Source organism: Lagenorhynchus albirostris, chromosome 8 (assembly GCF_949774975.1).
Source record: "Lagenorhynchus albirostris chromosome 8, mLagAlb1.1, whole genome shotgun sequence".
NCBI lineage: Eukaryota > Metazoa > Chordata > Mammalia > Artiodactyla > Delphinidae > Lagenorhynchus > Lagenorhynchus albirostris.
The window spans coordinates 86,394,822-86,411,572 of NC_083102.1; the positions used below are offsets into that span (position 1 = coordinate 86,394,822).

The 16,751-nt window shown below is 39.5% G+C and overlaps 1 protein-coding gene across 2 annotated transcripts in view; it reads right to left on the reverse strand.

The window, feature by feature from the left end:
• The window catches only part of RELN (reelin), a 516,315-nt gene that overhangs the window by 50,347 nt on the left and 449,217 nt on the right, over nt 1-16,751 (reverse strand). For both annotated transcript variants that reach the window (XM_060157241.1, XM_060157242.1), the window contains exons 42-46: nt 15,001-15,221; nt 13,026-13,173; nt 10,502-10,760; nt 9,394-9,643; nt 5,215-5,383 (exon numbers count right to left, since the gene is read on the reverse strand). In XM_060157241.1, coding sequence (XP_060013224.1) covers nt 5,215-5,383; nt 9,394-9,643; nt 10,502-10,760; nt 13,026-13,173; nt 15,001-15,221 — 1,047 coding nt within the window. The remainder of the gene's footprint in view (nt 1-5,214; nt 5,384-9,393; nt 9,644-10,501; nt 10,761-13,025; nt 13,174-15,000; nt 15,222-16,751) is intronic.

The window sequence follows — 16,751 nt, forward strand, 5'->3', positions numbered from 1 at the left end:
GGCTAAAACCACCTGGCTTCCAAAGTGTAGTAGTTAATCTTTAAAGCCAGTGGTATCAGCCAGGTCACTAGGGCCAGTAGAAGAGAATGGATCATTTTCAAACTGTGACTTTAAATAGCCAAGTCACACCTGAGCCTTCCAGTGGCAGCTCCCACACCCCACCTTTCTTGGTGGATTTGGGTTACCTGCCCTTCCACTGACTCACTCTGGTTCTCAGGTGACATTTCAAGAACGATGCCACTTGAGTCACCTTTTATTTTTAGGTCTGGGGCTAGTAAAGGAGGAGAAGGAGGCATATTCAGAGTAGGGGCTATGAAATTGATTTTGGCATCTTCCTATTTTTTTCAGCCTTTCTCAAGAACGCCTGGCATCCTCCCTTTCTATTTCTTCTCGGACCATATCTCTTAGGCAAGCAATAAAGATGTAGTACTAATACAGTGGTTAAGCCCATGGGCTCTGGCACCAGACAAGCTGTATTTATTTCCAGTATCTCACTGAAACTGCTCTTTTGAAGGTCACTGACTATCTCCTTATTGAAAACTCTAGTAAATTTATTGTGAAACTTTCTTCTTCTTGACTCTATGTAGCATTTGTCACTGATTTGATCTATCCCTGCTTGATATTCTATTTTCACTTGGCTTTTGGATACCACTTTATTCTGATTCTCCTTCCTCCTTGACTGCATCCTCCTGGTTCCTCTAATAGCTATTTCCACTCATTCTGCTATTAAATTTAGGGATCCTTTCTTTTTAAATGCTCTCCTCTGGAGAGCTGCTGCAGTTTTATAGCATTGCCTATGACCTCTGTGTTCACGCCTTCAAGGTTTATTATCTTCCCCTGGGCTCCAGTCTTCATAGCTCTGTCAAAAGGATATTTCCATCACATTTAATTCAGCATCTTTTGATTAAATCTGCTGTACTGTCCCTCCTGGAATCAGCTTCAGCTCACTCCTCTCTTCTTCTCACCACTTTCTCAGGCTTCAAACTTTAAAGTCATCTTTTGATGTGTGCAAGGGAGAAGAAGTTAGTGACTGAGTTTTATCAAGTCTTTCTCTGAAATGTCCTATAATATCTATTCATCCCCCTCATGGTAGCTGTACCCCAGATCCTTGTTACTATGTACAGTCATTATCACAATACCTTTGTCTTTCTCCTACTTGAGTCTCTCTTTTCTCCCATTTTTTTTTTCTTGGAAGAATTAGTCTCAGCTCAAAACTCACCATAGTTCATTTTCCCTACAAGTCTAAACCCCTTTGCCTTGCTTCAATGCTTACTATAAATTACCCCAACTCTGCTAACAAACAACTTCCCATAACTTACAGATACGTGCTCCCTCTTTAATCAGCAACCTCTGTGCTTCTCCCAGACTCACGTGCCCTGTTCACGTTGTTCCCCTAATTTAGGATGTTCTTTTCCTTACCCAACTAAGTCCTAGCCATCCTTTGAGGCCAGGGTCCATCTTTTCCCGAATCCCTAACTCTGGCATTCAACACTGTCTCCCATCTCTCAGTACCTACAGCATTTCCAGCCCATTCCTCAGTGAAGCTCTAAATTTTACTCAGCATGTATTATTTTTAAGTTGTTTATTTTCCCATAATCAGATTGTAACCTGCTCCAGGGCAGAAACTTAAGATAGCGTCCTACCATTACTATGGGCTCACTCTTGTTAACTGAGGATGACTTCTTAGTCTGACTGAAGTCTGGTAATACACTTGAGCTATGGTTAGCAAATGTGATTATGTAGTTAACTCATAAAAGTAAAAACGACTTACATTTCAGTAAATGTTTACAATGTCCCAAACACTTCCAGGCACATCGATTAGCTTTTTATATGGTAAAAAATATCTTCATTTTTCAGATAAGGAAACTTAAGCTTAGGGACGTGAAATGACTTGCTTAGACGCTCACAGGGCTGAAAAGTGGGAGCCCTCCACTAAACTGCAATACTTTCTGGTCTTTTTCTTTTCTTTCTTTCTTTCATGAAGATCTAACTTCACCAGTGTAAATGGGGAGGATTAGAGACTACGATTCTATCTACCCCAATTTATTTAGGTTTCAACAGAGCAATGTCTGGAGCACAGTGTGATGTATCTTGTGTTTAGTCTCACTGTTGCTTTCCTGATGAAAAGCACCAGCATCCGTTCAGTTTTGCAACTCAGAGACCAGGGAGTCATCTTCAACATTGCCCCTTCCTTCACTGTCCCACATGCATTTCATCATTAAGCTCAATTTTATTGCCTCCATTTCTCTTGAACTTCTTCACTTCTCTTCATGTCTGCCACACCTTAGTCTAAGCTACCAGCAGTCACTGTCTCTTTAAGGGCCTCCTTACATCTACTCTTATCCTCCCCAATTTGTTCTCCAGTTAGAATAAGCTTTTCTGAGTGCAAATCTGATCATGTCTCCCCATCCCCAAGCATTTTAGCAGGCTTCCAGCATCCATATAACAAACCCCTAAATCTTTTTTTAAAATTAATTAATTGATTTTTGGCTGTGTTGTATCTTCGTTGCTGCACACGGGCTTTCTCTAGTTGTGGCGAGCGGGGTCTACTCTTTGTTGTGGTGCGCGGGCTTCTCATTGCAGTGGCTTCTCTTGCTGCAGAGCACGGGCTCTAGGTGTGCGGGCTTCCTTTTTTTGTGCCTCACGGGCTCTAGAGAGCAGGCTCAGTAGTTGTGGCACACAGGCTTAGCTGCTCCACGGCATGTGGGATCTTCCTGGGCTCGAAACTATGTCCCCTGCATTGGCAGGTGGATTCTTAACCACTGCACCACCAGGGAAGTCCAACAAACCCCTAAATCTTTAGTATGACCGACTCTCCATGGTCTGACACCATCTTACACCTCACTTCACTTTCTCTCTTGGTGTCTGATCCATTCTATCAGCATCTCAAATATGCCTGTTTCCTCCTACTACAGGGTGTTATCTTTACCTGGAACACCCTTCCCCTTCCCCTTCTCCTAGTTAACTCGTATCCTTCCTTCACATCACACTACAATTATTTTCTCAAGAAAGTGTTCCTTGACCTTCTTGACCAAGACAAATCTCTCTATGATGTATAATCTCTTAGCACCATGCAAGTATCCTCCATCAGTTATCAGAGTTGAATTTCATATTTACTTCTCTGATTACTAGTGATTTCTGGTTAATACATCTTTCTCGCGCTAGACTAAAAGTTCCTTGAGGCGGGGCTAAGTTCAGCCTCTCACACGGACCTAGGTAATAATGAAATACTTAAAAAATACTTGTTTAATGAATGGCTTAATGCATGAATAATCACTACTGATGACTACTAGTCATTTCAGTTTGGTTAATGGTTTGATGTCAATTTGTGGACACCCAACCTCGGTTGACTGTTTCCACCACTGTGCCAACAATACTGAGAGCCTAGCTCTGTGGTCACATGATAAGTGAGCGGACAAACTACAATTGGCACATTGTCACAGTCACTCCTAATTCCTACTTAGCTCATAGCTTTAAGTTGTCAGCATCATGTTTGTTTATAGTGAAGAACTACAAACTAAAATCCTCAATTCTGTCCTGGCAGATGACATAAACACTGATGTCCCAGTATTTTGCAGATGTTGAGGCAGTAAGTTCAACTCAGAATAAGGAAGCACCGCACGTAAAAAGCAACTGGATGAAAGAGCAGATATAGTATAGATTAGCTATCTTGAGTTTGAGGCAAAGCGCTCTGAGTCTGGCAAATTGTTCTAATGATCTTTGGCGCATGGCAAAGCACAGTTAGAAGGGGGTCTGGCGTGGGTTCCAGCCATGCTCGTTTCTTTCTGAATTACCCAAAGGGCCTTGTTATAAAGCAGTGTTGCCTTTAAGACCATTGTACAACATAAACTTTGAGGGTAATATAATAAACAAACTCATATTTTCAATATGATTACAAGATGAAATGCATCCTCATCAGATTTTTAAAATATCATTTGAAAGGGTCAAAATTTTTATGGGTATGTGTAAGAGACAAAAGATAGATTAAAAGATGAGGATTAATTATTTTTCTTGAGTAAAAGACTCAAGGGCATAATAACGAGCTGGAGTATATCTTAGAATGTCGTTTGTTTGCAAAATGCTACCATGTTGCTGAGTAATAATTCACAGAATTCATAATGACTTAAAAGACTACCACCTTAATAGAGTTTTTTTTTCTATTTTACTTATTAAGATCACCTTAATAATTCATGCATGGCAATACCTTTAACGAGCAACAAAATCTCACGTATCTCATTTAAACTTGGCAACTCTGCTGACAGTTGATATAGTCTTGCACCCCTGAGCCAGCAATTGTACAGGAGTCCTAGGCTGTTAGTAAGTGAACCCATCCCATTTATGATAATCCCAGGAAAAGTTAAGTCCTAGATGAATGGCTGAATTTTACGATCATTTGCTAGGAAGATTTATTCATTCTTCATTTGTGGGGAGGTGAGAGAACAATAATGAGACCAAACTATAACTCCTGTTCCACAGACTGCATTGCTGGCTTTGCTTCTTTCTTAACGGCAGCAACTGATTACCATTTTCTACTTAGATGGTGAAAAGAGAGAGAGGCATGTAACACTATCCCACTAGGCAAGGTGAGTTCTCTGCTTTACTCAAGCAGGAGCGCAAATACACAGATAGTTTAGACTTAACTTCTCTACCAGCAACTACCAGGCAGTTTTATTAAGACACTGTCATTTCTTAAAGACACAACGAAGGAGCATTTACAATTGTTTTTCACATAAAAGTACATTCCAGGTGATAATTCTCAAGATACTGTTCAAAATAAAATTTCAAAAGAAGACAGTAATTTTAATACACATTTTTATGCTACATCCGTTTATATGATACCACTCACTGCTATATTTACAATAGTCTGACTGACAGAAAATTAGACTCCATTTAAATCCATTAAGACTTGTTCTTGGCCCAGTGACTTAAGTTGGAGAAGCTCACTGAGCTGGCCACTATTTCCTTTCATATGCCATTTAAAAAAATATTAGAGTTAAAAGTCAGAAAAGGCCTGGATTTAGGGAAAACACAGGACAATGTCACCACAAAAACTGGTTTCTTTTTTACGTATTAAGGTCGCTTTAATAATTCATGCATAGCAATATCATCAACAAGTAACAAAATCTCATGTAACTAATTTAAACTTACTGTGCTGAAATTGGACATGCCAAATTATATCACATTCGGGTTCACTACATGCAGAAACATCCATACCTGGTGTACGGTGGGAGAGGCAGAGTAATTCTGGTCCATTTGTTGAAAGTATCTGACACCAGGATCCGCTGCAGGTGATAGCGATTGCATTCAACATTGGTAGGCAGACAGTCCCTTACCAGTGGGTGCCATGACAATCCAAGGTCTACTGAGTATTCCAACTCAACAGCTGAAACAGAAAGCATTATTCTGGTTAGAAATACATACCTACAGATCCAGGAACCATAATTACTTATGTTTTCATATGTTTTAATTTCAATCAAATATCATTTGATTTTCCCCAAATGTATTTCCTGGTGTTATTTTTTCCTCTGTATATTATTAGTGATTATTTTTAACTTTCCATATTAAAATAATTTTTCTGTTAAGGGGATATGATCAAGTGAAACATAAAGTAAATTTTCCTGAATCACTTCTTTAATTGCGAAATTTTCAGAACAATTCTAACAAATCTATTGCTTCACATGCAGTTAAAGCAATAATAATAATAGTTATAATTTATATATATTTATTATTTAATCTAATAGTTATAGGATATATATTGTATAAATACATTATATAAATTAGATATAATTTATGTATTATAATAACTATATTTTGTCTGTTTATTTAAAGGTTAACATACAAATACAGAACGTAATAACCATATGTTATAATGACTACTTTTTAAATAGTTAAAAATATTGAGCAGCCTTCTCAAAATTTAAGCATTCTATAGGGATCCTGACCAACTTATGCCAAACTTTCTCTGGTATAGGTGAAACTCCTAAGAAATTGACAAATCGGGCTTCCCTGGTGGCGCAGTGGTTGAGAGTCCGCCTGCCAATGCAGGGGACACAGGTTCGTGCCCCGGTCCAGGAATATTCCACATCCCACATGCCATGGAGCGGCTGGGCCTGTGAGCCATGGCCACTGAGCCTGTGCATCCGGAGCCTGTGCTCCGCAACGGAAGAGGCCACAACAGTGAGAGGCCCGTGTACCGCAAAAAAAAAAAAAAAAAAGAAAAAAAAAAGAAATTGACAAATCTCTTTTGCTTATATATCCTGCTTTGCTGTGTTATGGAATATACTGGGAAATCAGAGAAGCATAAAGAGGGAGCTGAAGGCCATGTAGTTCGTGCCAAAGCAGGAAGTCAGGCTGTGGGTCTTATGGAAAGAGATTTCTTTCTTTCCTTTCTCTTCTTCCAAAACATTCAACCTATATGCTATGTTTTATATTTCTCTCTCTGGTCCCTTCTCAAGACTTTATAAACTACTTCAGCCCATACCTCCCTACTGAAATTTCCTAAGACCATGATTCTCAGTCTTGGCTGCACACTGAAATAGCCTGGGTACCTTTAGAAACTACTGATGCCAAAGTCCCACCTGCAGAGATTGGGATTTCACTCTTGTGGGGCAGGCCAAGGTGCTGGGAGCTTTTAAGTTTCCCAGGGGATTCTCCCATGCAGCCAGCGTGGGACCACTCACTGGTCCTGGTGGCCTAAGTTTCCTGGTGGTCTTTTCTAGTTAAATACAATGGCCTGTCTCAGTCTTCATTGTTCTTGCCCTCCCTACAGCCTTGCACATTATTGATGACTCCCTGGTTCTTGAAACTTTCCTTTCGTTTGGAGGACATTATTCTGAATCTCCTGTCTTATTTCCCTCTGACTTCTGTGCTAACTAGCCCAGCTATGGGCATCTTTCCGGACTCCATTTCTGGCCTTCTATTCTACACCTATCTTCCTTGGGCTTCAACTGTTATCTCTGTGCCCAAATCTCCCAATTTTACGTCTCAAAATTGATTTTATTCATTCAGCAAATGTTTATTCAGCCTGGCATTGTCCTGGATGCTGGCATACCGTGATGCACAGTATAGACAAAGTTCCTGCTTTCTACACTGCAAGCCCTCCGCACTAAAGGATACCACCACTTAAAACTGTTTTCACCAAACTAGAGAAAGACTCATCATTGTCCCTCATAAATAAACATCTCTTCTTAACTACCAAATGCTATCAGTGACAATGCTTTTGCACTAGTTTTCTGGGTTCAGAATTTAGAAATTATTTTAGAAATTTTACTCCTTTCTTCTTTACCCTCTATGTTCAACATGTCACCTGGTTTTGAGGTTTGCTGCTTCTTTCCTTTTGGTTTGCAGTGTCTCATACTAGTTTTATCCATGCCCTTTCTCTTCATGCCACGTAATTCAGGTTTTCATCACTTCCTACAGAGACAACCACTGACACTTTTTTGTTGGGATTCTTCTCTACCCACCTTCATTGGCTCCTGGGCTAATCTCCCTAAAACCCATCATGCCACTCCCCTGCACTTGTGCCCTCTTTTTTTTTTTTTTTTTTTTTTTGCGGTACGCGGGCCTCTCACTGTTGTGGCCTCTCCTGTTGCGGAGCACAGGCTCCGGACATGCAGGCTCAGCAGCCATGGCTCACGGGCCCAGCCGCTCCGCGGCATGTGGGATCTTCCCGGACCGGGGCACGAACCCGTGTCCCCTGCATCGGCAGGCGGACTCTCAACCACTGCGCCACCAGGGAAGCCCTGTGCCCTCTTATTCATGACCTTGTCAAGCACAAATTCCTGTGCCTGCCTTTTAATGCCCTTCTTAATTTGCTGCCAACTCTTCTTGGCCACTTTCCTCTTTCATTTTTTTATTCAGTTCCATCTTTTCAAGAGGTTTACCCAGCCTACAGAAGAAAGCACATGTGACTGGGCTTATGAAGGCAGAGTTTCAGTCCTGGTTCTGCTGCATGCTGAACATGTCATAACTCACCTCCCTGGTCTCTAGCTGACTTCCTATGCTAATGAGGAAGTGGGTGTCTAGGACCCTGAAGTCCCTATCTATTTTCAAAATTAGCACTCTACTCTCCTCCGGTAGATGCAAATATTATCTGTTCAGGCTGGTCTGCTCATGGTTTACCCATGGACCAGGAGAATCCCCGCTTTATGCTGCCAGCCAGCCTGGGGTGTCCTCTCTTCCCCATTCACCCTTCAGATTCACTCCAACCATCAATGCCCACTTGAGATTTAGCTTCTTTGTGAAATCTTCCCAAACTTCTTGGACTGGCCATCCATTGGTTATCTCTTCCTCGGCTGAACTCTCATTACATTTTGCATTAGTACCACTCCATACAGCACTGGATTTAGTCATTTATTGGACTCACTTTCTGAAGTATCCCCTCAACTAGACTGTACCTAGTGAAGACAGCCTGTGTATCTTATACTTTTCCAAGTTCCACCTTTACTGACTAGTTTAGTGTTGACTGATTGAGTCTGAAGTAGAAAGAGTTCTTCTGGGCTTCCTTCTTAGATCTGTCCATTAAATTCAAACTAATGGAAATATGAAAAATCTGGATTTTGCAGGACCTTGGAAGTAACCAAGTTCTCCAGATTTTGGACCGCAAGAATCTAAAACATTCTAGTGTGAACATTCTAGTTTGGATCTCTTGGAAGAATAGTGATACAGGGTGATGCAAGACCAGAAGGTCCCCAGAATCCTGACAGATCTGCAAATTCCAGTGAAGGGTCCAAGTATGCAGAGATGTCAGTTTTTAAAGCTCCTAAGATAGGCTTGTGTGTGTGTGTGTGTGTGTGTGTGTGTGTGTGTGTGTGCACGCGTGCGCATGCACGCGTAAGGTATGCATAACCTAGAAGATGCAAACTGGTCACAATCACGGTGGTTTAGAATATGCTATGACCCACGGTGGCAGAAAGTATCAGACAAAATAGGAACAACAAAATTTCATGATTCCTGGGAGATGGAAAGGAGACAATAACTGGACTAATCTAAAGCCCTATGAATTAAAACCCATGTAAATACAAATGTATGTGTAAATCCTATTGCTTATTCTGACATTCTCTATATGACGAGAACCCTTTATTCTGTAAATATGATCCTTAAAAAATCTGGATTTATAAACGGAGATAAATTGGGGGCTATTGTTTATATAAAAAAAGAAGTCTTCATGGGCATATGCTTAAAAATAAGCTCACATTCTGAGGTTTTAAAAAATAATCGTCTAAAACTCAATTTACACACAGCATTTTCAAGAATGCAGTTAGGTTTTAACCGAAAGCACACTTGTGTTTTACTTACAGACTTCTTGGAGGTGTAGTATAGTCCTTTGACAGAGGCAGCCTTGGCTGCCCATTTACTCTTCTCTGTCCCTCTACCTGGAAAGGGAATACTTACCATAACAAGAGTCTGTGACCGAGCAGGAGGCGGCAAAATCTATCTGTAGGAATGAATCCTCATTCACAGCAATGTCTGTGGTGACCACATAACGGGTGCTGGCCTTTTCGATGAAGACTAGGGCATCACCAGTAGAGCCACACACAGGCATCTTGGTGCCTCCGGGGTGAAGCAGCCATTTCCTACTGTCCAGAGTTGTGAAATCATCCTCCAAGACTGTATTACCAGAAATATTTCCTCCAATAAGAATCTGAAATATATTTTTTAAAACACAACTTTTCAGTTTGGTTTCAAGATAGGAGAAAGTTCGTTTCTTTTTGTTTGTTTGTTTTTATCTGTCAGATCGCTCAGAACTGGCGTCATACAGCAAGCTTAATGTTAGAGGGCCTTTCAGCATGTTCCTGTTTCTGTGGTCTGCTTGCCCACCTGGCAAAAAGCTACAGAAACAAATCGAAAGACTGACAAAACCATTCACAGCCTTCATGGGCCAAATTGTGCCTTTGGAAACTCCACGTACCCAAACTGGGAACGCAATGTTTGGCTTACATTATTTTCCATGTAAAATTTCTATTTAAGGACAGTAGTACCCTAAGGCATTTCAGTTCCAATTCTTTGCATGGATTCTACCGTCTGTTAACAGGTTCTTTGAGTTCTTTTTGATATGCGTATTATTATGTATGAAGATCCTTTAGAACTGTCCATAAGGATGTTAGGGAGATTTATTTATTTTTTCTTTAAAGGCTAGGAAAGAGGATTGGGCAACTACTGCATGTGGCACCAATGCTAATTTGCACATTTTCCTTTTCAGAGAATTATAGCCTTGTATCACGCTTGATAAGGTCCCTCTATCCATATGGCAGAATCCTCTTATGAGCAGAACCTGGGCCTTCTGTTGCGTCGTTTGTTTTTATAGGCTCAGGCAGTTGAAGGAATAGAGAATGAAAGGAACCTAAATGCCACATCTAATCTAGCCATGTGCCCTTGGGTAAGTCACCCAACTGTGGGTACTGGGCTTCCTCTACTGAGCGAGGGGTTGGACTAACTGCTTTCTAAAGCCATATTTAGCTCAAGTGACAACATTGTAACAGTTAATCCTGAAGGGACTGACCTGGTCGATTACCCAGGGACTGTAGAAGTGCCCATTTTCAGATGGTTGCCACCAGCGGAGACGTGTAGAAGCAGAACGGGCTTTCAAAGGTATCTCCAGGGCTATGTACCTGCCCACGTTGCTGGAGTTGCTGAAAAGGAACTCTTGAAGGAGACTCCACGAGAGGCCACCATTGAGAGAATACTGTAGAAGTACAGGTTGGCTCCTGGGGTCTGGAACACCTTTACCACATCCCAGTCTCATGAAGAACTGCACAAATCTGATACGAGTAAAATCTACTGTAGACTTTTACTTGAGTGAAAATTCACACCATTAACAAAAGACAAGTGTACAGGATAACAGGGGGAATGTAGAGCTTTAACGAATATCATGATTTAACGAACGTCCGAAGCAATTGTTTCAAAGCCTGACTTCCCTTTTTAATGTGAAAGGGAGTTAATACAATGTGAAGTCTGAAAAAGGGTATTCTGTACCCATATTTATATCTGGCACTCCTCCAGAGGGGAGAGTCTGAGGGAAGTGAGCATTCACTGCACCCTCTGGCTATTCTATAAGAAGATGGGAGGGGTCCAAAGGCTGTCCAAGTTTGGGAGTGTCTATTGCTATCTATTCAAGATAAATTCGTATCCTTGTCCTTAGTACCTGAAACTGGAAGAAAGTAATCAATGTAGTTTATGCCGTTTATTGGCAAAATCATCCATTCCCTGGTTCTACCAGTAGTTTTCCAGATCTCATATTGTTGGTTTTGTGAGACACATTTAAATTCACCAGTTGTAGCACCTCCCTGTGAGAGGCCAGGCATCTTTTGCAAGAGGTGTGTCAAACCTGAGCCTCTTTTCTGTCTTTTGCGCCAGGGGCAGGAGAGCATGACTGTGGGGTGGTGGTGGTGGTGGGCTGTGCCAGGCTCTGACTGTTGCTGGGTCTGGGATGGGTGATACTGGCCATCGAGAACTGTGGCAGTCAGCCAGTGGCAATCTTCCCAGCTGGCAGGGAGGTGGACAGAGTGGCAGCAACCAGCTGGGGTGCCAATGAAAACCAGCTCACATGTTATCTTTGGCAGGCGAGCTGCTGGTGCCTGGTCTGGCCGCTGTGCTAGCTGGTAACGCAGAATGAATTTCACATGCAACCCAACACACATACCCAATTATGGATGCATGTCAAACATATGAAATATATTGGGGCTTACGATAAAAGTTAGCAGTTCCATATATAAAATCATGCACTCTTCATGGGTTCCTCCCCTCCCCCATCTCCACTAACTGGGCATTCATTTACCTCATAACCCTGAGAAAATTGGGATTTTATATGGAGGTCAATATATGCAAATCTTATACAGCATGCTACTGAGATGAGATAAATAATGGAGCTTTTAACATTGGATTAATGACAAAAATACATGGTTAGTGCCTTGTGAAGTTTATATCTATAAAAACAATAATCATTTACGGAGAAACACTTTTAGCACATTGTCTACTTGTATTGGGAAAATGTTTACATTAATTTATAGATAAACCATGTTAGAATTATTTGGAAAAATCTAATAATTTCTAAATTAGAGAACTCAGCTGCCAATGATAAATCTTAAATAAAGAGAAACAAACTACGTGCATTAAAATAGGATGGAGATAAATAAAATCTTGCTTTCTATAACTGTAAAATTATTATCTCATAGATAAGAGTTGTATTTTCTATGAAGCATGATCAAATTTATAATTCGATAAATAAAAGATTTAGGAGGAAGAAGAGGATAAATATGTTACAGTGTATGTTAAGATACTCTGAAATGTTTCAAAAGATGAAACATGATTTCTTTGTTCACTGGCAAAAATAGGTCAGGGTTCCATTTTATACATGTTAAACTGTATTTTCTATTTTACTGGCTAAGTTTTTGGCTCATCAAATGATCAAGGGATACACATCTTGACAGGACATAATCCTCTGAGCCAGTTTAAAATGTTTGTTTCTGAGTGACTGTGCTCAATTTAGAAAATGAGTGCTTTGAATGTATGAGCAAATCATTGGAAAGAAATGCTTATAAACAATAAGGCTACACTTTAGATGTTCTTAAATTGCCAATGGATATAAAATTAACTGTGAATAATTTGTGCATGTATTATATTTCAATTAAGCTTTCTCCTAAGAATGGTAAAGAAATTCTACATAGTCCAAGTGCTAATGAAATGTATTCTGTAGAAGGTGGATAAAGAAGATGTAACATTACTTTCTTGAAGTTAAAGTGAGTTAAATGTTGTCATTTCCTGGTCATCCACCATGTAGAAGACCAGGTATAAACCTCTGTCCGTTTAGCTGTGTTTCATTTCTGATCCAGTTATTGTTCAAATCTCTCTCAGTTTTAGAATGGAAATTATATAAATTGTGTCTTAATGGAGTCTTTGACAAGAGAGAAGCTCAGCATTTACAATGGAAGGCCTTGTCCTTGAGATCTCTGTTTCTTTCTGATTTGATTATGTTCTGCTACTTTATATTACAAGGTGGCTCTTCAACAGCATTTAAAAATGATTACCTAGCATGTGATAAATCCAGATCTCGTGTCATCAACATGCGTAAGCCATCTTCATTGAAAAAGAGGTTGTTTCCACTGGAAAGGATTCCACACTTCCGAGATGGCTTTCCACCACTCATTAATAAGAATCTATCAGATTCTAGCTGACCTGAAAAAAGTGGAAAATGTGGTTTACCTATGACCCCAAATACAGTCATATTATTTTTTAAAGGAATTTAGTAAGTGCTTTGTGCAGTTTTAAAATATGAAGTCATGAATATTGAAGTCATATATTTTGGGGATAAGAAGTCTCTTCAACATTTTAGCTTGTCTGAACTGTTTAACGTTGGCTGTATGATTTAAGGGTCCACATGACAGAAGGCGGAGGCCTTTTCCTGAGTATCTACGGTCCAGCCAAATTGTTCCCTCCTTCTGCTCCTCTGCACTGCAAAACAAGACACTGGCTAGTCAGAGTGGTTCAGCCCAAAATTTAAAAAGGGTAATGAGACCTTTCCACTGGTCTCTTTAGTGTGTCCTTGCTACTGAGAGGACAGTATCAGGCCAGTGTTACATAATGTTTTAAAAAACACAAATTTAATGGGAGAAATTTCAGTATAATTTAATATTTCCTATTAAATAATGTTTTTCAAAACCAGCTTGCCAATCTCTTTAGATATTCACCTTAGATCTAATTTACTTTTTTGATTGTGGTAAAATGCATATGACATAAATTTTGCCATTTTTACTATTTTAAAGTTAATGATTCAATGGCTTTCAATACATTCACAATGTTGTAAAACCACGTTGTGTTGTGCTAACTAGCTCCAAGAATTTTTTCATCACCATAAAGAAAACCTTGTACCCATTAAGCAGTTACTGCCCATTTCCCCCTCACCCAGCCCCTGGTAACCACTAATCTTTCTGTTTCTGTGGATTTGCCTATTTTGTGTTTCATAAAAATGGAATCATGACATGTGGCCTTTTGTGTCTGACTTCTTTCTCTTAGTATAATGTTTTCAAGGTTCATCTATATTATAGTATGTATTAGTATTCCATTCCTTTTTATGGCTGAATAATATTCCATAGTATTGATATACCTAAACCTAATTCTAAAATATACCTTAAAACCATAGATATATTATAAAAAATTTACAGACAACTTGGGAAAAAGAAAAAATCTTTTTTTTTTTTTTTTTTTTGCGTTACGCGGGCCTCTCACTGTTGCAGCCTCTCCCGTCGCGAAGCACAGGCTCCGGACACGCAGGCTCAGCGGCCATGGCTCACGGGCCCAGCCGCTCCGCGGCACGTGGGATCTTCCCGGACCGGGGCACAAACCCCTGTCCCCTGCATCGGCAGGCGGACTCTCAACCACTGCGCCACCAGGGAAGCCCAGAAAAAATCTTTTAATCTCACTATCCTAACAGAGATAGCTATTACATTTATTTAAGACTTGCTCTTGTGAGAATGTTTTTCCAGTATTATCAGAAAGCATATCCAATGGATATACAATTAACTGTGAATAATTTCAATCATTAGAGCACGTACATTTTTCTACTTTGTCACATATCTTCATACATAATGACATTAGATTCTAGGTATAACTGAGGTGTATAAAGTGACAAAAGGCTGCATAATGAGTTGGTGATAAAGCAATGACAAGAATTTATATTTCCGGAAACTTGTTCCTTCTACCCAAGATTAACCCTCTATAGGCATTTCCAAAATTATCATTGATCAGAAATTACATGTGATAGAAAAAAATGGCTAAAATAGCCTTAGTTCTTCTCAATTACGGTCTTGTTCACTCTCACTGACCATTGTTTCAAGAATGGAACCCTATGAAATTCAGAACTAAATGAAGCCTTGGGTGGTCCCAAACGTAATGATAAATAATGAAATATCAGAGTAGAACTTAATGATTACTTCTACATTACAAATTGTGCTTAATGTATACGTTCTTTCACAAAACTACACAGATTTTAAATGAAGAAATTACCTTCAAAATCATCCTTGAGAAAATCAGGATTTTTGGTGCTTATTTTACAGGTTGGACCTGAGTAGCCAGGATCACATATACACTTGGTTCCATTGATACAACTCCCGTGTCCGTTACACATCTCTTCACATTGGGGACCGATATAAACATTATCAATGGCCCATGTCACTGGCTGAGAGCCAGCAGGATAAAATCCTTGGTACCATCTGAAACGCACAGATCTGGAAAAGAGATACAAGCCCTTCAAAATCTAATCAACACATTAATGTAAGTAAGCACATCTGATCAATGAGCAGTGGGCAGTTACTACCTCTGCACCACACTCAAGAAGTACAAAACATGGTTCAACATTTCAGGACCATAAACTCCATTGCTCAAACTCCAGGATTTTGCCAATAAAGTTCTTGCTTTCTATAAGCCCTTCCCAATCCTACCACTATGCCAAAGTTCCACTTGAGCTTCCACCTTTTTCTATATTGACTTTTCTTGGTCACGATTTTTCCATTAAATACTGTCTATGTTCTACATAACTAATCTTTTTTTAATGGAGGTAAAATTCGCAAAGTATAAAAGTAATAATTAACCATTTAAAGTGTACATTTTGGTGGTGTTTAGTACCTCCACAGTGTTAGCCAGCTATCACCTCTATCAAGTTCCAAGACACTTTCATCACCCCAAAGGAAACCCTGTGCCCATTAAGTATTCTCCCCTACACCCAGCCCCTGGCAACCACTAATCTGCTTCCTGTCTCTGTGGACTTACCTATTCTGGATATTCCATATAAATGGAATCATATGCTATATGAGCTTTATGAGCATATGCTATCATATGCTATATGAACTTAATGTCTGGCTTTAGTCACTTATCATAATGTTTTCAGGGTTCATCCATGTTGTAGCAAGTATCAGAATTGCATCCTTTTTTATGACTGAATAATATTTAATTGTATGGCGATATCAACTTTATTTACCCATTCGTCAATTGATGGACATTTGTTTTGTTTCCACCTTTTGGCTATTGTGAATAGTGCTTCTGTGAATATTCGTGTACAAGTATTTGTTTGAATACCTGTTTTCAATTTTTTTTGTAGAATCATAGTGGATTTGCTGGGTCATATGGTAAATAACTCATCCTTTAATTTCTCTCTCTTCCATAATTTTGCTGGAATTTCCATTATTATAGTTACAGCTGGAGGTATTTAAAAGCACACCTATTTGCCTCATTGGCTATGAGCTCCTAGAGGCCAATGCTCATACCTCTTTCTTTTTTGCACCCTTTCACAGTGACCAGTACAGTGTTTCACACATAGCAGATGCTCAATGAATGTTTCTTGAATGTCATTTGTTATGGAAAGGCTTAAAAGCCAAACTAGGGTGTTTTGGATTTTATCCTATTGGCAACAGAAAGTCCCAAAAGATTATTTTAAAGAGAGGAGTGACAGAGTCAGATTTATTTTTAGTTCAATGTCTCTTATTTCTTAATTTCTTTTAAAATGAAACACAGTTTTCCTTTTTACTTGAAAGATGATTGTCCTATCACGTTGCTGACGATAAGTTAGCTCCTTAGAAATAACCTACATATTTAGGTAGCAGTCCAGAAATAGTTGAGTATATTTTATTATGTACAAAACTCAGTTTAAAGAAAATAGACTTTATTTCAGAGGAGCTAGATATAGAGATGGCATGTGCACTTATATTTGTACCCTGTGAATCTGTCCAATTTTCAATTATATAGAAACCAAATTCAGAAGA